This window comes from Cyrtonyx montezumae, unplaced genomic scaffold, assembly GCF_038088225.1.
Source record: "Cyrtonyx montezumae isolate F1298 unplaced genomic scaffold, pur_monq_1.0 scaffold_24, whole genome shotgun sequence".
NCBI lineage: Eukaryota > Metazoa > Chordata > Aves > Galliformes > Odontophoridae > Cyrtonyx > Cyrtonyx montezumae.
In genome coordinates, this window is record NW_027071981.1 from 3,756,855 (window position 1) to 3,777,274 (window position 20,420).

General features: G+C 44.2%; 1 protein-coding gene across 2 annotated transcripts in view; it reads left to right on the forward strand.

Annotated features, from left to right (window-relative positions):
* Positions 1-12,151, forward strand: part of SLC24A3 (solute carrier family 24 member 3) — a 124,339-nt gene extending 112,188 nt beyond the window's left edge. For both annotated transcript variants that reach the window (XM_065739496.1, XM_065739497.1), the window contains exons 14-17: positions 47-161; positions 500-612; positions 8,912-8,977; positions 9,990-12,151. In XM_065739496.1, the coding sequence (XP_065595568.1) occupies positions 47-161; positions 500-612; positions 8,912-8,977; positions 9,990-10,139 (444 nt within the window). In that variant the 3' untranslated portion in view covers positions 10,140-12,151. The remainder of the gene's footprint in view (positions 1-46; positions 162-499; positions 613-8,911; positions 8,978-9,989) is intronic.
* The last annotated feature ends 8,269 nt before the right edge of the window (positions 12,152-20,420 follow it).

Consider the following 20,420-nt stretch of genomic DNA (forward strand, 5'->3'; position numbering starts at 1 on the left):
ATTTTATTCTTTATAAACCACCTGACAGTTTTGTTCCACTCCTTAGGTGACAATCATTGGTTACACACTGGGAATTCCCGATGTGATAATGGGCATCACTTTCTTGGCAGCAGGAACCAGCGTGCCAGACTGCATGGCAAGCCTTATCGTAGCAAGGCAAGGTAGGTTCCTCACCGAGATGTCAGGCTGCTGTTGAACTGCTTCTGTGCATCGTTGTCCTCTTTAGGAAGTGTGTCCTGAATATGAAAATGTTCAGAACCCTTTTCCCGAGGCTGAAGTTGAAGGCAAGCACAAAGGAGAAGAATTTTGCTGCTGCTACTGCAGAGCAACTAAGAAGTTCTTAATGATGGTGTGTAGCAAGCTATGGCAATGGCTGGCAACTTTGAAGCCTCCCAGAAATTCACTGTTTGGTGTTGGTTGGTTTGTTTTCCAAATTTAAATCCAGTGTTGAGAATTTATGCAGAATATACCTGAGTTTACGTGGTTTCCATTCCTGCAGGTATGGGGGATATGGCTGTGTCCAACTCCATTGGAAGCAATGTCTTTGATATTTTAATTGGCCTAGGCCTCCCTTGGGCTTTGCAGACCCTAGCAGTGAATTATGGATCATACGTAAGTCTTACATTTGTTTGCATTATTTATTTGTGCATATCTCTGGTTGTTTTTAAACACAAGCTTTTATGTAAACTAACTGCAACTATCAGAAAACCCTCAAATTATGTGGGTGGGCTTTGAGGAAACAAATAGTTCTGCAGTTTTGATCTGAGGATGGCAGCAATTACTTGTGAATATGCATCCTCCATCCTTTGGAGGACAAGTGCCTCCATTTCCTCCTTAAAGGCAGCAGCGTGTGCTGAAATAAGCTAACTCACTCGATTATGCAGCGTTTCTGTGCCCTCGAAGTCATTCCCAAATGATGACAGATACACACCACGCACAGAGTCATTGGAAGCTCCCTTCTGAGACAGAACAGCAGGAGATAACATGAAATCCCAGATGAAAGTTGCTATTGCTATTAGCTGGACCACACTCAGCAGCACAGGAGAGATTCTTTGCAATCTCTGAGTGACTGCAAAGTTTGGGCTTCAGAATCACTGAATGTTCAAGCTTGACAGGTACCTCTTGAGGCTGTCAAGGCCTGAAACCTCTGCTTGAAGCATGGCGAGCCAGAGCAGGTTGCTTATGACCACGTCCAGTTGATTCCTTAATACCATTGAGGATGGAGGAGGGCCCACTGCCTCTCTCAGCAGTCTGTTCCAGTTTTAACCATCCTCACAGTAAAAAGCTGAAAGTGTTCTTTTAATGGGATTTCTTGTATTTCACATGGTGTGCGTTGCCTCTTGTTCTTTCAATGGGTACAACAGAGAGCTGCACCTTCTCTGTGCCCTTCCATCAGGTATTTACACGTGCTGAGAAGATGCCCTCAGGCTTCTCTTTTCCAGGCTGAACAGTCCCAGTTCTCTTGCTCTATGTCAGCTGCTGCAGAGCCTTAAGTCATCCTTGCAGCCCCTTTCTCCAGTAAGTTGCTATCTTCCTTACACTGAGGAGCCATGAACTGGACCTAGCACTGCAAGAGTGTCTCACTAATGCTGAGAAGAGAGGAGGGATCCCCTCCTTCCACCTCCTGGCAACGCTTTTCCTAATGCAGCACAGGCTGCTGTTGGTGCTGCTTGCCACGAGGGTGCATTGCGGGCTTGTACTTGGTGTCCATGAGAACCAGGAGGTCTTTTTCTGCCAAGTTGCTTTTTAGCTGGTCAGCCCCGGCGCAGACCAGTGCGTGAGGTTTCTCCTTCCCAGGTGCAGGACTTCTCATGTCCCTTTGTTGATGAAGTGCATTATCCCAGCCTGTTCAGGTCCCCCTGAATGGCACACAGCCTCCTGGTGCATTAGCTGCTCCAGCCAGTTTTGTATTGACTGCAAACTTGCAGAAGGTGCCCTCTGCCCTATCATCCATGCCATTACTGAAGACGTGAAGTGGTATTGAGCCCTGGCCTCCACCACTGGCCTCAGTGTGCAGCTGAACACAACCTTTGGAACACAGCAGTTCATCTGCTAACAACCCACTCCACCACCCATGTATTTATTCCGCTCTTCCTCTGTTTGTCTGTGAGCAAGTATGAGAGGCAGTGTCAAATGCCTTGCTGAAGTCAGTGCAATTAACATATGTTGCTCCCCCTCTGTGCAAGTCCACTGCAACCATCTTGTCATAGAAAGGTATCAGGCTGGGTAAATACAATTTCCCCTTCATCTCTCTGTCTACTCCCAATGACCTTCTTGTCATTTGTGTGTTTAGAAATGGTTCCCAGAATTATTTGCTTCATCACCTTCCCAGGTATTAGTCAGGTAGCATCCAGTTCCTTGTTTCATCCCCCTTCCTCTCCTTGAATACAGGATTGACAAAAGGAAGCGATGCTGAAGGAATAAAATCCTTTTCTCCAAGGAGTGGCTTATCTGTAGCTCATCTACATTTGTTAGGTTTGTTTCCTTGAGAAGAAGGAAAACAAGTGACAGAGCAGAGGCAGCCAGCTTTCACGGGGGCACGACAGTGTTGCTACTGTTTTGCACGCCCGACATGTTCATTGTACGCTATGATCACGTGGGTATAAAAAACAGCCTTGGAAACAGTCCCACAACTAGCAAAAAGGGTTCTCTTAGTTTTCACTTACCATTTCTGTATTTCCCTCCAAATCCTTGGATGAGCAGACTTCACAACACCACCATCCCACGTACATGGTAATAGCAATTGTGATTCTTGTACACAAAGGTGTATAGTTAACAGATGTACAGTTAATGGAGTAATCAGTTCAAAGTAGTATGGAGTCAGAGTAGTCAGAGTTCAAAGTAGTCAGGATGTATAACTAGAAAGACTGTCACAATGGAAGGGAATAATTGAAAGTAGATGAAGTGCTTACCCTCCCAGGTTCACAGTAGAAAAACTCCAAAGGGAGCAATCTCCAGAAAGAGATCCTTTCCCAGTGGCAGTCAACCCTTACATGAGGTCTAGATGGAGCCAGACTCCACCCCTTCGGGTCATACAGGTGCATTGCCTTCACCTGTGCTCCCGTGGCTGACTCAGTGCTCACCTCAGATCAGTCAGTGGTTCAGGTCGTGATTCAACAGTTCCCATACAAAAGGGAAAAAGCTTTCTAAAAGAAAAGACAAGAAAAAAAGCAAACACTTGTTTGAATGTGATTGATTTTTCACAGCTGCTCCAAATATTTCCTCCCCAGGATGTTTGATACAGGAAGACTGTACCAAAGTGAAGCTTTTACTGAAAGTAGAGTGTCGATGCATTGTGAGAGAGAAGCTTTTATGGCAGAGTTGTGTTTTACGGAAGCCAGAAAAAAAAAGACACTGCATGATTTCAAAGTTAAGCTGTAAAACAGAAGATCATCCCATATGCACCCTCCTTTTCTGAAAGGCTGAACGCTCGGGGACTTCTCGAACATCACACTGTAGAATCCCAGTGCCAATATGTCTCCTGTTTCAGGCTGCCTGATTTAGAATTCCCTGTGGCCAAATTGTGTTCCCTGTTCTGCTGATGTAAGAGCAGAACTCTGTTACCACGTTACTGTGCCAAAAGGGAGGACAGGGTCTGTTCCCTTCCTCCTTTCCGTTGGCTGTCTGCGTGTGCTTTGACTGTGCACCTTCTGACCTCCGTCAGCCACGTGCAGTGAAGTGGCTTCATGCCATAGCCAACCAAGCAGCTCCTCACGAGGTTTATGGGGTTTCATTCTTATCATGGAGAGCAGTCAGCTCTAGAACCTTTTGTACAAAGAGTTTGTGTCTGAGCCTTCCTTAAACTCCCTAAAGGCGTGGATGTTTCGGAGCCCATTTCACAGATGGTGCCTTTTGGTTGGAGGCAGTGAGCTTTGGATGAGACAAAGCCTACGAGCTTGTGGCTGGCTGTGAAACGTGGACAGATTGAAAGCATTGTCCTGCAAAGGCCCAGTTACTGCCCAGTTTTGTTGTATACCAGGCAGCAAGCATGGAAGGCCCCATGCAGGGAGGCTTGGCCAGATGTAAGATGTGCATAGCCCACAGGTAGAGGGCAGGATGGTCAGCTCCAGTCTGAAGGGGAGGATTTGCCTCCACGTGATGCAGTGTGAGAAGCTGGCACACCAGGCAGCAGTGGTTCTTTCTGGACATCCATCAACTTGCAGGCAATACGCCTGCCTTCCCTCCGTGCTTCCCTTTGGAGCTTCTGTTTCTGCTACTCAGAGGTCGCTTGGCCTCCATCCTGCTGCAGCTCTGGCCTCATGATATCAACTGTAGCTGTGCCAGCATGCCAGAAGGGCTTTTTGAAAAAAAAAAAGAAGCAGCATCCCTCTGGACCCAGGCAGACCTTTGAAGAAGTTTGTTTTCTCATCTCAGCTCTGAGTCCTGGACGTGTTACTGAGTCTGTAACCCTGTAAGAATCCTTCCCAAGAGGCCTGGCAAATCCAGAGTGGGTGGACGTTTGCTCTGTGTCTTGTATCCAATTGCTTCCTTCTGGAATATGTTTTTTATTTTTTATTTTTTAGACATGAAGCTATTAAAACAGATGTGAGCCAGGAGTATTTTAGGGAACAGGAATTTTAGCTTAAGGATAAGCATCCGGGTCCATTTGTTCCTGTCAGTGTTTGTAAGAATACTCAGGTCTATCCACAGAAGGAGGTGGAGGAACCCTAGTGTGAGCTTCATTAGACATGAACAAATCCAGTGGTAAGTGGACACTCAAGTGAAACAACTTGAGCAGGCAACCTTTGTGGCTTTCACAGTTGCATCTGCAATGTGATGTGCTGCAATTACTCTGGCAGCAGTGTGCAACTCAGCAGGTATTAATGGATTCATTTATTAGCGGACCCCAAAAGCCTGAAGACAAACATGGCAGCAGGTGAACACTGAGGCTCATATCTAGGCTCTCCGAAGTTTCTGTATTGTTTTGCATGTATTGAATCCCTTTGCTCCCCAGACAGGGAGACTGGGATGATGATGATGTTGATGCGTCAGAGCAAAAGTATCTAGTCCCTTCTAAATCTCCTAACAATGGAGGAATTTCCTTCAGTCATAACCTCTGCATTTCATGCTTAATACCTTAAGTGTCTCCACGTACTCCAGGGTATATACCTTCTGCAAAGTGAATGGTGTGAGGTAGAGCAAAGCAGGACTGCTTTCTCAGGTGTCTCAAAAGAGCTCTGGGAAGGAAATGTCATTGAAACATTCAGGAATGCAGGATGTGTCTGAATTTCCAGTTTGTAGAGTTCCAGTTTTGTGCCATGGCTAGACCTGGGCAATACAGGCTCTTACACTGAATTTCCACTGCCTGGCAAGGGTGCTGCAGGAAAAGGATACTTGAGACCTGTGACTTTTGCAACTGAGGTACTGGAAACTTAGTAGAGTCCTTTTAATATTCCCGAATGAGGTAATTTTTCTCATATTTGAAGCCTGGAGCAAAACCAGTTTGGGTTTTGGCATCAGCTCCTTGTTTTCCTTTCAGCAATTGCCAGGAACTGAAGGAAAACTGAAGAATGGAATTACACTGATTTTATTTCCATTGTTTTTCCCCTGCTGTTCAGCTTTACCCTCAGTTTCTTGTCGCCTGCAAGAGCTGTCTGAGAATAGAAGGAGTTGGTGACAGCATCTTCATGTTTGCTACACAAGATGCAGGGAGATAGTCTCAATTTAAATGCAGACAAAGTAGGATTTGAACTTTTGCAAGCCTTTCATGTATAATCAGTCAAAACAGAGTTCTTCTGGCTTGCTTTAGCTGCTAGATACAAGCCAAGCCTCAAAGGAGAGTTTGAGAATGCTGACTTTTCCTTCTTGCAGTACAAGCAAGCACTTCGTTTGCTGACAATTCTCCCTGGGGTAGAAGCATTTCCTATGGCTAAGCAGGGGATGGAGCCTTTCCTTCCATAATTAAGAAGGTTCCAGCTGATGCCCTGTTTTCTGCTCTTTGCTAAAACCTGGCATTAAATCCTCCTTACTGTGAGTTCTGCAGCTTTTGCTGGCATTGTTTTCCCAGGGCTTATATGCAGTCATGTACCCCTAGAAAAAGTATTTAATTGACTCAAGGAAATACCATGTGTCTTTGAGAAGGATGCTTGACTGGTCTGTACCCAGATGTAACAGATCAAGGACACATTTTTCTTAAGCTTTTGCACCAGATTTCAGAGTCTTTTGAGCTCCTGTGCTCACAGTTAAAAGGCTGAATTGATAACATTGAAGTATTGAGGCTTGTGAAACAGAAGCAGGTATCAGAATCAGGCACAGAAAAGTTTAATGACTCTGTAGGCAAATGGAAAATGGAAAAATAGGTGCATAGTGAGCATTCAGTCTAATTTGGATGTAATGATATCCCAGAACCACTGACGGATGCTACATAAAGCATTCTGTGCTTTGTGTTTCTTTTTGAAACAGACAGGTGGGCTTTGGATTAGAAAATGGTGAGAGGCCACCAGAGTTGAATGGGGACTTAAAGCAGCAGTGAGATTCAGCTGGCTCCCAGTAGAGTGAATATATTTAGCAAAAATAAAATATATGTATAGCATCTTGGACCTGAACAGACCTAGATAGCTTTGGTTCTCTTCTCAATATGAGCTATGGAATCTATAAGGACGTCAGAGCGCTGAATTGCTCTAAGAAACCTTTTCCGGAAGAAGTGTCACGGGCAACAGGCTTCAAGACGCGCTGAATCTGCTCTGAGGGAGGTTTTGTACAGGTGTGAATCAGCTTGCTCTGCTCCAGGCTGTCCTAAATAAGCCAGAGGCCCCAGGCACAGTGCCTGAGTTGTGACATTCCCCTGTGCACACCATGCACAGGTGCTGTGCACGTAGTCAGCAAGCCCGATTAATTGGACACAGTGCAGATGAAGCAACACTGCACGGTGTGTGTTCTGCAAGTGCAGAATTACACCCTGCACCATGGACACCAGCACACAGCCCTCCCAGGGCAGCTCTGCTCTGAACACAGGCTTATACCAACGTCAGTTTGCTCTAGCTATCTCTCTGTTTTTCATTCCCTTCTCATTGTTTTATTGCCTGTTCTTTGTCTTCCTCTGGTCCCTTTCTGCCTGTTCCATGGCATGGCAGGGAGATGCCGTGTACACATCACCCCCTGAGCCACCTCTGGTATTCTGCACAGCTTTTGTCACGCTTTGAGCTCACTGACAAGGATTTGCACTCAAAGGGTTTCATTTTTTCTTCTACAAAGTACAGCTGTGATGTGTATCTAGTTCAGCCAAATGAGCTTCCGGACAAAGTGCGTTCCTCAGCTAGCATTTTTTCCCCCAAGGAAACCACCCTTTACTATGTGCATGGAAGGATTTTAATCCTTCTGTCCAGTGACAGAGTGAGGTAATCTGAACAAAGGCTCTGACCCTAATAAATAGACTGATTTTTACAGTGAAGAAAGTAAGAAGTGCATTAGAAAACATCCTTTCGTTCCTCCTTTATTTCTGTGGAACCAACCGAGCCTCATAAAGGAAAGCTGTTGTCATCTAGGTTAATTAATAGCTAATAGTTTGGGCTGACAGTGGGAGCTGGACTTGATACCAGGCCAGGAACATTGCTGGATAACTAAAACCAGAGCTGAAAAATGTTCACCTCGAGTGAAACTTGAGTCCTTCAGAGCAGTACCACAACAAGGGGCAACTGGTGCTCATGCTGTTGCTGAGGTATATTTCATACTGATAGTTCTTACAGACGTTGGCCATGGTCATGCTAAATTCCTGACAGAAATCTAGATGGGAATTTATTGTGAACTAGCATCTGCCTTTCCTGAACAGTTGCTGCTCATCAAGGGCAGTGGGGATCTGGCTTTAGTTTTGTGTTATACGAAGTTAGTGTATTTGAGGTCTTTGAGGGTTTGTTTTGTGTTTTACTTGCATTTTCAAATAACTAAGATGGAAATACAGGTTGGTCATCCTTTACAGACTGTTCATATTAGTAGAAGCAGAAGAGGACCTGCTGTGTGTGCGTGCAGCAGTGATGTGTGCAGAGCCCCCATGTTAGGTTGCCCTGGCTCCATAGTGTTAAAGGAAAAATGCTGTTAAAGAGAAGCATCTCCTGGAACAAAATGTGATGCGTATGTCACACCCTGAGAGCAGTTCTTATTTCAGAAAAACTTCAGTGTTCACTTGGGACTAGTAATAGAAGCTGCAAGTGGAAGTGGCCTTAGAGACTTCTATAGCTGCAGAGATAGGCTTCCTTCTGTCTCCCACTTAAAACCTGAAGTTCACGGTTGTTGGGACTGTGACGTTTTTCACCCCCAGTTAAGCAGATAGTGCCAAAATTGGCCTTTACATTCTGAACCAACTACATTAGCTTAGTTTGGGTTGTGGTTGGACTTGAAGATCTTGAAGGTCTTTTCCAACCTGAGCAATTCTGTGATGGCTACGTGAATAGGTCCTCTGTGCATACATTTACAGCTTATGTCTTGAAGAAACACAGCAGTACTTTTCAGAGCCAATGGTCGTCGTGGCTGGAGCCATTTGCAGGAGTACTGAATGTAGAATCATTAAGATTGAAAGAGAATGCCAAGTCCAACCCACCCCCACCACAAATGGTACACACAGTGCAGATGTTCATAGAGGCTCCTGGGTGGACAGGGTTCGTTGCAAGCTCAGGTTAGTGAGATGCCAGGACTGATAACCCCATCCTCCACTCTGGAAGTCAGATTCTCCCTTCGGTTGTGCTTGGGGAATGAAGCTAAATGACTGCTTAGGGTCTGGGAGTAATATTTGGGAGTAATATTCAGTTCACTGGGCGAGCAGCTCTGACTGAGACAAAATGTCCCACGATGTCATGGTCCAACTTGGCTTTGGCAGCTTGCATGCCGGTGTTTAGCAATTCAATAGCTCAAGAAGGGCTGGCATAGAGAAGTATTGTTGCTTGAAATTGTGACGTTTGTAAACTTCCTTCTTTTCCAGATTCGGTTGAACAGCAGAGGACTTATCTACTCTGTTGGTCTCTTGCTGGCATCTGTTTTTGTCACAGTATGTATATGGTCTTTCATCCTTTATTTCCAATAGAGTGATTTTACAAATATCTCCCTCACTTGTTCTTGCCTCACCTCTAGCTGCAGCAGCAATTGCAAAGGTTGTTGTTAAGGGATAGAAATGGTCACTCCTTTTGTAAACTTCCCAAGAATTTAATCTGACTCTTGGCAGAGGCTATCACTGCCACAGGATGTTTCTCACACGTATATATTTTCCCAAGAACAATCTCAAGCAGGTCCACTAGTAATCCCCAGTTATTTAGCGTGCTCACTTTGAAGCAGATCCCTTGATGTATGAAAGGATGTGTTTTCCTGTTGAAGAGATGCAGTAAATGCTACACAGTTTGCTGTGTTAGAGCCTTCCAAGATACAACATGGGCCAGAACAAATTGTGCTGGGATGTGCCAGTGTTTCTATTGAAACCAGTGGCTCCCGTTCCCTGTTCTGTGCAAGTCCATCATGAAAGTAGGCTAGGAAGAGCAAAGAGAATGGGATTAATATATCCTTGTGTCATCTTTCAGCTCCTGAGACCAGCTTTTATGGCAGGGAGTACTCCATGTGGTACATTAGCACAGTTCTCCTGCTCACAAGACTTGAACTGCAGGAGGTTTGTGTTGGAGCAAACTAAGCAAATTAAGGCACAGCCTTAACCTGTTCAGCTCCAGACTGAGATGCAGAGAGGCCCTGGAAGTGTTATAAATTAATAGAAGGGAATATAGTCTTTCAGAGCACTTCTGATTTAATTACCATAGTGAAATTCATTGCAGGAACTTAAGGCCATTTGGCCAGCAATCAAGGGGGTGCAAGTCAGTGTGGCTCCACGAGGGAGCTGCTCAGCTTTACTTCAGCAGTGGGCTTCAGCTCACTTGTTGCAGTACTTTCCTTACAATGGCTTCCAGTTGATCGTATTGGACATGGGCACAGTCATTTTCACACTCATAACTGACAAAGGATTTCCCACTTTATTCAAGCGGATCCTGCTGCGGTGGCTCACTCTGTGTTTATTGTAGGTTTTCGGCGTCCACATGAACAAATGGAAACTGGATAAGAAGCTAGGGTGCGTGTGCCTTTCCCTCTACGGCATCTTCCTGTGTTTCTCCATCATGACAGAATTCAATGTTTTCACTTTCGTGAACTTGCCGATGTGCAGAGATCACTAACGTACGTTGCAGACTGTCAGGAGGAACGTCCTTCTTACCTGTGCAATACAAACCACGGCTGGCATCTCCTGAATGCGGTGCACCTCCAAGTCGTGAAGTATATCCTGTCCATAGGACCTGTGGCCCCATCTCAGTTTACCCTCTCCCCGACCCCCACAACCTGGAAAAATCCTGCATTGATGTGAAGATTAATTTTTTTTTTCAACATTCATGTGATTTCTTAGCTCAGTTTTTGAACAGTGACTGGTCTCTAGATGAACTGGCTGCTAACTGGCGTCAAGCCAGGCAAAACTGGTCTGCTACAATTCCTTTTTTAAGTTATTTGATGGAAGACTAATCTAATTTATGACATAAGACTATTGCTACAATGCAGAAGAGGGTACACCGTACAGGGGCTGATTTTTGAGGAGAATTCTGGGAATTTTGTGGTGTTTTTTTGTGTTTTTTTTTCTGTTTGTTTTGGTTGTGGTTTTTTTATTGCCTGAGATCAACATCCTCTGTTGCAACTTCTCCTTCTGAACTCTGGGTCTCCTGTAACGATCCGAAAGTCACAGGGCAGTGTAAAATGGGAATTTAATTCAAGGTACTCAGCATATGAGTGGATTTTCTACTTATTAAAGGAAGACAGTCAAGGCAACAGACAGTGACTGCACCGTCACTAATGAATCCCATACAGGTGTGATGAGGAATGGAAGGTAAACATGGATTTAGAGGATAAACACTGCTACCATTTTACTTCTAATTTTGGTGTTTTATTAATAGGGGGTTTATGGTATTCCCAAGCAATAGTTTGATTGCCAGCCCAGGAGGGCTACCGAAGAGATGTCCTGTTTTTCAGTCATCTACACCTGGAAACGGAAGGTCAGAACTTCATTTGCTTCACCAGATTTCTTGTAGTTTTGGGGGGATTCTATAGTTCACATCTTATTTGTTCTGAGGACATCAGTACGTGTCAGAACTTTTCTAAATGAGTTACAGACACTGGTTTCTTTAAAAGGAAAGAGGCATATTTTGCACAGACATAGTTACTGAAGTCATTGTTTGCCACTCTTTAAAGAATACACTGGACCTGGCCAGATATTTGTCTTTTTCTTAAACAGTTGAACTTCTCCAATAACAGATCGTGTGGATTCATCGTACCTCCGCTGGGAGGGAAGAAGATGGAGAGAGAGAGATGGCACTTTTAAAATGTGTAATATCTACAACGCAGACTCGCTCACGGATCTTAAGTTATTGTGAAAATTTAGCTATTCATTGTTCCAGTATCCTTGCTAGGTTTTGTATAATTCTGTATTAATACACAGGCAGATTCAACCCCATCAGGAACGCTATCACAGCTGCATTTGTTTGTACTGATACTGTGGATTCTCGCCAGCGCTGGCTGTTGTATTTACTTTAAGCACTGATCACTTCTGATTCATTTTTCCCCCTTTCTTGTATACGTTCTATTACAAGTGTGTTACTATAATACCAGCTAGATGAATGTTTTTGTCTATGGTACAAGCAATGGCAAATATTGGTAATAAAGGCATAGCAAACCCTAGCTTTAAAGAAAACACAAAGCAAAACCATAGAACCCTCCTAAAGCTTAGCAGGTTAAAAAAAAAAACAGCCCTCAAACTAAACTAGGAGAAAAAGTCCTATGCGCAGAGATAAATCCAATTATCGATTTGTTTTCACTTCTGGATGTTTGTTTTTGCTTACTTTGGACAAAATCATGTAAATCAAATTATTAATACCCTGTGGCTTCCAATCAGCTCCGCACCTCCTTTTCTTTCTTGGTTACGCTAAACGTGTGGATCCCTTGGCAGCCATTGCACTGTGCCCATTGGGGAAATCCATTGGAAAAAGCCATGACCTGCCGGCCTCAGCAGATAAAGCATGCTTGTGGAAGAAGAAGGGTGGGCCCAGGGACAGAGAACAGAGCCAATGGCATGCCTGCGTTATCATTGTTCGTTCTGGAAAACAGTTGTCTTGCTACCTGTTGAGCTGTGCTGCCTGCTGTTGGAGCAATCTTCTCATAACTGTGCCCACGTTAGGAAGCCCATTGTACCTTCCTGTTGCTTTTTTTGTGGTCGTTTCTTTCCTTCTTTGTTAACGAGATTAACGATAACCACTAGGATGCCTAGAATATTTCCTTAAACCAAACCATGTTAGCAACGATGTGGCACATTCCAATAAAATCCACCCCATGCATACTCAGCTCTACTCCTTGTAGCAAGATGCAGTTGTTCGGAAGCAGAGTGTTTTCCTTGCTGATAGAAGGAACAGATTTGGGGGAAAACAAAACAAAAGTTCCACGTCAGGGCCTATCGGGCCTATTATTACTTCTATTTTGAGTATTTATACTGCTGCTCCAATGGAGCCAGTTGGATCTATTTCTACGAAATAGCTACCTATCCCACGGCACAAAAAACCGCATGAGTATTTTTTTAGGAACCTTTCCTACTGGTGTGCATTCAGTACTGTCGCGTATCGTAGCTTTGCGTTGCGTGTGGAACCTGAAATTTCTCTTGAAGCTTGCACATTGCACAGGAATATTCTGCGAGTTGTTTGCTCTGAGCAGAAGCAGAAGGTATGCAGAACTGCCGGTATCTGTGCCATATTTGATGCGTTAAGCATTTCCTGTGTTGATAGTTCCAGTGAGATGTGCTTACCGTTTGCAACCAAATCAACCAGTGCAGACCTGGTTTGGAACAGAAAAGACCAACTGAATGTTTTTGTCTCCAAAATGGAGAGCCTGTCAAGTTTGTTAGCTGGTGGAAAAGTCCCCAAAGCAAAAACTTAAGCAATTTTTATCATCCATCCAGAACTCAAGACAGTTCTACTGAAGTATAGGGTGTGTTCATAGCTTTACTTGATGGAGCTGAGCTGTAGGCTGTGTTGGGGAGGCTGCTGCCAGGCCTTGCCTTCATGCTGAGCATGTCCACAGGGCTGCAGCAGCCCAGAGCACCGCACCAACTGCCCTACCCTGTGGGGCAGGGAGTCTGTGGGGTGTCTGGCAGCAGTGCTGTGGGCTCAGGGCACTGGGCTCTGGCGTGGCTGGGAACACAGCAGGTCATTCGGATGCACTTTTTGCTCTTCCGAAAGCAAGGGTCAGCTTTACGTTTGAGGCCGCTCTGGTCTTGGGACCAGCCACGTGGTTTTGGTTCCATTCTTGGTGGCTTCAGGCAAACTTTATCGAATGTTTCGAAGGGAGATGAAAGAGCCTTCTCCCTGGTTTGCTCTGACCCAACTTCATCTCAGCTGGCGTTAAATGTGATCCTGGCTGGCATCAGCTCTGCTCAGCATGACGTAGCCTTCCTTCCTCGGAGGTTCAAAGGTAGAACGATGCATGGAGAGGTCTTAAGGCATGCTGCAGAAACTGCTTCCATCCCTACCAAAGCTGAATTAGTGTTATCTTTTTCTTTGTTGATACGCTGCACTTTTTGGTAAATTGTTACTGCTGTAGGAAAACTGATCTGAAGCGTGCGTATGAGAAGAGATATTCACTGATGTAATCTGTGGTTTGGTTTGGTTTTTCCCCTCTGTGTTTACGCTTGCCTGCCTTGTTTCCAGCTTCCTGTCCACAGCTACGTCATTGAAATGAACTAGCATGCTTTGGATTTGTGATGTTTGTGCCTGTGAAAACCAATGCTCATTCTTAACACTCAGATGTGTGACTGGCTTTTTGTTATATCTTATATCAAGAACAAGCAATCTAGTTTTAGAAGGGCAACGTTCGATGTAGCTGGAGCAACCTGGGGGTAACTTTTACTATTCTGCTGTCAGATGGGCGATTTTTATATGTTTTCCAAATAACCTTATTAACACTTATAAGATTCAGCGTAGGCTGGATATTGTTGAATAGCTTTTGAGAAAACCACTTGTTAACTGACGAATGTTTCTTATTTAAGATGTTTTGGAAAGCCCTTATACCTTTAAATTAAGCTTGAATAGTGTCAGGTGTATCACTTTTCATTTCAAAGTTTCAGTGCTGGAAATCTAAAGCTGTTAAAATATGTACTTTAGAAGTCTTAGAACTGCTGTGTATTCATGGCAGTGCACTTGGCTGGTACCCAACATAGGTTGTGCTAAAACAGAGCTCAGCACAGGGACGTCTGTCCATGTTACGTTACGTACAAACTGAACCACATCATTTCGAAGCCATGTTTTTAGAGAACGTGTACACTTCAGCCACTTTTCTTCAAATTAGAGAAGAAATGAGTGTCCCAAGAGTAACACAAGCCTTAAAGTAAGATTGAGTAAAAACTGACCTCTACTGAAAGTAACAACAAAACTCCAGTGATTTTTTTTTTTCAGGGTCAATATACATATCCACAGCAGTAAGTCCTGAAGAGGACTGTCGTTCTGTGTCTTTGTAAAGACAAATGAACTCTTCATTTTCTTTTCAGAATAGATGAATGAGTGCCTCTTAATGGCTAGACACCTCCAAGGAGATTTAGGTGAATATTTTGTTCATAGAAAGCCCTTAATGGCCTCGCATCTGAAGCATATCTCATAGATGCGTCTACTTCCACCCAACCTGCTCCAGCTTGTTGGATTGAATCTTCAGAATCCATATCAGGTGTGGGCAAGTCCATGCCTTATGGAAAAGTCTTCTTTGTTCACAGGGAAGCAATCAGGGAAGGCAATAGCAATTTCTTTCATTGCACACCAGCGGATAGAATTTGGTTTTAAAATCTACTGTTCACCACCCAGAATTAGCCTGAGATCCTGGCCAAGTTATCCAAGCTGAATATCCCTGGTGAAGGGACAAGAAAACAAGACATACAGGGAACATTTAAGAGAACTGGGATTGTTTTGTCTGGAGAAAAGGAGAGTGAGGGGAGATCTCATTGCTCTTTACAACTACTTGAAAAGAGGTTGTAGCCAGGGCTCACTTCTCAGGTGACAAACGGTAGGATACGAGGAAACAGGCTCAACTTGTGCCAGGTGAGGTTTAGAATAGACACCATGCAAAAGGGTGGTGAGGCATTGGAACAAGATACTCAGGAAGGTGGTGGAGTCACCACCCTGGGAGGTACGTAAGAGATGTGAACATGGTGCTTAGGTACATGGTTTCGCTTTGGACTTGGTAATGTTGGTGATAGTTGGATCTGACCATCTCCTGGGTCTTCTTCAAGCTAAACGATTCTATGAAATGGTTGTGGTTTAACCCCGCAGGCAGCTAAACACCATACGGCCTCTCACTCCCCTGCTCCCCAGTGGGATGGCCGAAGCCCTAAGCAGTGGCTGTCCCCCAGCCAGCTCCTCTTGGTTTTATAGATTTTTCACATGATGCCATATGGTATGGAGTATCCCTTTGGCCAGTTTAGGTTGGCTGTCCTGCTTCTGGGCCCCCCAGCCCCCTTACGGGCAGGGCAGTACAAGAAGCTGAAATGTCTGCGACTCTGTACAGCTCTGCTCAGCAACAACTAAACCTCCGTGTGTTATCAAGATAGGTTTTTCTCCTAAAACCAAAACAGCTCCGTACCAGACACTATGAAGAGAATCAACTCTGTCCCAGCTGAAACCAAGACAGAAACTAGGGCAGAAAAGTCTAATTTCAGGGAAGCTTCTTAAAAGCACAGCTTGTGTAAAGCTCCAGATTTTGTGATATATTTATATAGTTAAAGCAACTTTATTGTGACATATTTTAGGTAATTTTTATTACACTTTTTCTAATAGCCTTGCAGAACAAGTTTTAATACTTCCACACCAAAAGCATCTGACAGAAATCCTGTCAGTGTAACCTTCATTCATCAGGTGGAGTTTTAAATGGTGCCAGAAATTGGCGTAGGAATTTGATATCAGCAGTTTCACATCACCTTTTTCTTGCCAGTTGAGGGAAACAGAGTGTAATGATGCATGCTTAGACCTATGAGGATGGTGGTAGCTGGTTAGGGACTTTTGCCTTTGAGGTTTCCCATCAGCACATCTGCTAGATAAGGCAGGCAGCTTGGCTTCCTAGCTAAATAATTCCCATTGCTGGATGTTTTGTTGAGCTCATGCTGTTATGAAAGAAGGGGGCTGCTGGTACACCTCTTTGTCACTGAAATACTAGAGCCCTGCTTCACCTTGTGCAGAAGTCTGTGTGCTGAAAGATAAGCACACGCTGAAGTGTTTTAATGTGGAGTTCATTTAACAAGTCCAGCTCTTTGGCATCACCATCAAGTGCTCAGCAGAAGCAGCACGTACTCAGAGTGAAGGCTCTCATCAGGAGCAGCTGCAGCAAAGTGTTCCCATTTGAAGAGCTGGGTGAAGTGGTGTGTGATTAATGAGCAGGTAACTGTGAGGGCCTGTATCAATCGTGCCTTGGTTTACAATAAAGAAGGTGATTTTACAGAGACTTTTCAAACTGTTCACTGGAAGGTCGCTACTGAGGAGAGTTTTACTACTGATGCAGTTTAGGAAAACAGATGCAACCACATGTGGAGGCACAGAGACTGTGGTTGCCTCCGGGACATTCATATGTGGACAGAATTGTGCTGTTGACTGCCCTCGAGCCAGCACTTGAAATTAAGTTGGAAATCATGTTGCAAGAACGTGCTTTGTGTCCTGACTTTGGGTCCTGGTGCAGTCTGTGTCTCAACAGGATTAATTGCTCTTGGTAGGGAAAGTCGGTCGTTTCACTTTGCTGAGGACAGTCTTTGTGAAGAAGGGTGACATTTCTGTAGGGTGGCTCAGTGTGGATGCCACGTTGTGGCTACGGGAACTGAGTCTGGGCCATAGCAGAAAGCACGTGTCCTTCCTGACTGCTGCAGCCTCTTGTAATTTTGCTTTTACTCTTGTAATTACTGCTTGTAATTTTCTGAGCAAACTGTAAAATAACAACAACTAAACTGTAAGGTGATGAGAGAAGGAAATGGAGCTGGGGCATGGCAAGGGAGAAGATAACAAACTATAGTACTGTAGTTTGTAATCATTTGAATTGAAGAGGGCTTGAATTGTAGTCACTTTATCTACAGATACAGAGTGGAACCTCCCATCCTGCATCAAGGGCACCACCAGGTAGACAGGAGCTGTGCTGGGTGAAGAGGTGCTGATCCTTATCCACCCTCTTCCTCACCTCCTTTTGTCCCTTTCCTGAGTCAGTGTGGCAGAGCTGTTTGTATGATTGTGCTCTGATCGATGTCAGAAAAACAGGATTTCGTTTAAGGAGCGCAGTTATTTTGGGAGGGCACATCTGTCTGGGACTGAGACACTGTGTATGGGAGGACTTCTGATAGAGATGAGATGCAGATACTGTATAAATGTTGGGAGGTGTGATGAAGTCTTTTTCAAAGGTAGACACCCCTGTACACCCAACAGCCTGCTTAGTTTGCTTAGGATTTTGTCTTGCTCCTTCTTTTACAAAGATTCAGGACATTGCTTCCATTCTCAAAAGATGAAACCTTCTGCCTTTGAAGCTGATCCACATCCTCCCTCCTTAATGCAGCATTTGTGCCTGGGCTAATAGAAATTGTGTGTAGTTTCTGACCTGGTAATTGATGGGAGAAAATGCAAGGAGTGGGAATTGTGTGTGTGTGTGTGTTTGTGTGTGTGTGAGGATATTTTATATCTTCAGTGCCCTCGTTCCTTACTCGCTTGTAAATATACTGTGTACTTGCTCTGTCTGCTGCAGGAATGAATGAAATGGATACAGCCCTGTTCAATTTGTTATGCAATGACACTCATCGTGCAATAAGCATAATTATCTGAGTAGGTGGTTATATGTAGGTCACTCTGGAAGTAATGCTTCCTATTTATTCCCATAAAACTATAACAGCTACAGAGAGCATGATAAAAGCATTGAAAGAGTACATTCTCAGCTACAAAACTGTTTTTCAACAGTCACCACTAATAGTTGAGCATTTTCACTGGCGATGAATGAGAGCCTGCATGCCATGCTCATAAAAATCTGCACCAGTGGAGGTGACCGCTGTCACTGTCACCACTGTCACTGTCACCACTGCTGAAACGCACCACCCACCCCTCTCTGTGCTCACATCCACTGCTTGGTCTCCATCAACATTCAGGAAGGGTGGATGAATGTCAGTGGTGCCCTTTTTTCCCCATGGAGGAATTCATTGACACTTCATCTGCACTTCCATGTCAGACACCGCTCTGACAGTGCCCCTCTGCTGCCATGTGTCACACAGCAACAATGGGATATTGGTGGGAAGGTCCAACCCCTACTGCCATCCCATCAACATCTGCCTCTGATGTCATGAGGCAACATCATAACATAGGAGGCATTACTTTCAGAGCAGCCCTCATAGATGTGACCTGGGTGTGTTTTGTGGAGCCAGACTACAGTATACTGTTTTTGTTAAGAGAATTGATCATCAGTTCGTACAATGTTTATTGGTGGATTTTGGGCCTCTTTTTTAATGTATGAACATCAGTTTCTATTCAAGTGGCCATTGTATGTCTATACTATATCCAGTAGGTCTACCATGGTTGAAATGAAGCCCTGTGGACACTGTCTGCCATTTCTGTGGGAATAGAGCCCTACCACGGCAACTGCTAAGATGCTAAATTACACTCATGCACATCTCTGTATAAATACAAGAGCTGGTTGTGAGTTTTGAGTTGCTTCCACGTTGTGTTAGCAAACTGTTGCTCATGGCGCACGGCAGTCGTACGTCTGTAACTCAGCAGGTCAAAAGCTCAAACAGCATATCACCTTTCCAACTGTAATTATTTCTACTCGTATGAAATTCCAGTTGCGTATTCTGAATGTAAAGATAGGTTTAGAAAAAATAATGAAAAATTAGAGGCATTGCAGTGATCAGGAAATTCTGCACTGAAGTATTTATGTGTTTTATTTATTTATTTATCTTCCAGAAGGAGTTGAGCCTCTGGTTCAATAACACATTTCCCTGTGTTGACAAAATTAGTAAAAATCAGTAAAAAATTAGTAGAATGATTACAAATCCAATGTCAGTCCTCACCTAAAGCTAAAGCAGAGATCTCCCTGTTGAAATCCTCCGGTCAAACGAGCCCACCACTCGAATGTGATACAGCTGTGTTTCCACTGTGTTGTTTTGCTTTCAGCTAGGTCAGCTGATGTCAGTTGTAAAAGAATGCGTCATGTACCATTGCCTTGTGTTTGAACTGCAGGAGGGCTCAGTGCTGGGAAATACAGAGCAATGGCAGAGTCATTTTTGGTGGTATCTCCTAATGGCTTGTGGATTTCTTAGATTAGAAAATGAGCAATCAGAAGATAAAGGCTGATTGCATGGAGTATTGCTTAAGTCTTTCATAAATATTCACGTAACTGTCAAGATTGGCATAAAGTGAGCTTCCATATATTGTTGAGGATAAGTCGGAGATCCTCCTGGATTTTCAGGATAAATTCCTTTCAGTAATTTTACCAGTGAGTTAAAACATCTTGAGTGTAACATATCTTTCTTTATTTCAAAGTTGTATTACAAAATCACACCATGCTTAGGACAAACGAGCAAGTACAGAACTTGAGTTAGTGCTGACTACAGCGAATTCTTGACAGAAGCCAAAGCAGGGAGTTTGTGGAGTTAACTTGGCTCTTGAGGGCTCTTTACATGCACAACAAGCAAAGGACACAAAACATGAATCTGTATTTCTACGGCACAAGTGGAGAGCAAGTGCCAGTGAGAGTACTGTGGCACCACAGAAAGCTGGTTACAGTTTAGATGGGATACTGGCAAGCTTTTCAGAGGTTTGTAGGTAGAATAATTAAGGTTGGAAGACATCTAGTCCAACCATTGGCCCATCCAGGCTGCATTTACGTGGAGCTTTGTGTGCATGCTGCTTATCTTTACAACTCCTGTTCTTCTGATGAAGGCATTTCTTCCCCGTGAGAAACACAGCACCCTTTTATTGGGACGAAGGGAAGAGGAACACGAGGAATAAAGTCCCTTGCTCTGAACTTACCCTCACTTCACAAGTGTGCATTTTTTCTTTTCCATTAGTGCTTGGGTGAACTTGCCAGTAAGAGCCTGCGTGCCTGAGAGAGGGAACAAATTTTGCTTCTTTTCCCCTTGAGGAATAGCTTGATTCACTTCATTGCCTGTCCTTGTAAAGCTGGGAGTCATTCCCGGGGCCCTAATTTGGATAGTATTTGCAAAAGATGGTCGAATAAATCATCCTCACATTGAATGTTTGGATACTGAAACCAAGGTAGGAAGATGTTTCCACCTTTTTTTGTTGGTTTTTGTTGGTTTTTTTGCTGCTGTCTACCAGAGTTGCATGATGCCGGGAATCCCCGGGTATGGTTTGGCAGTGCTTTGGTGTTTGTGTGGCCACCAGAGCTGGAGGACTGGTGGCTTCTCTTCA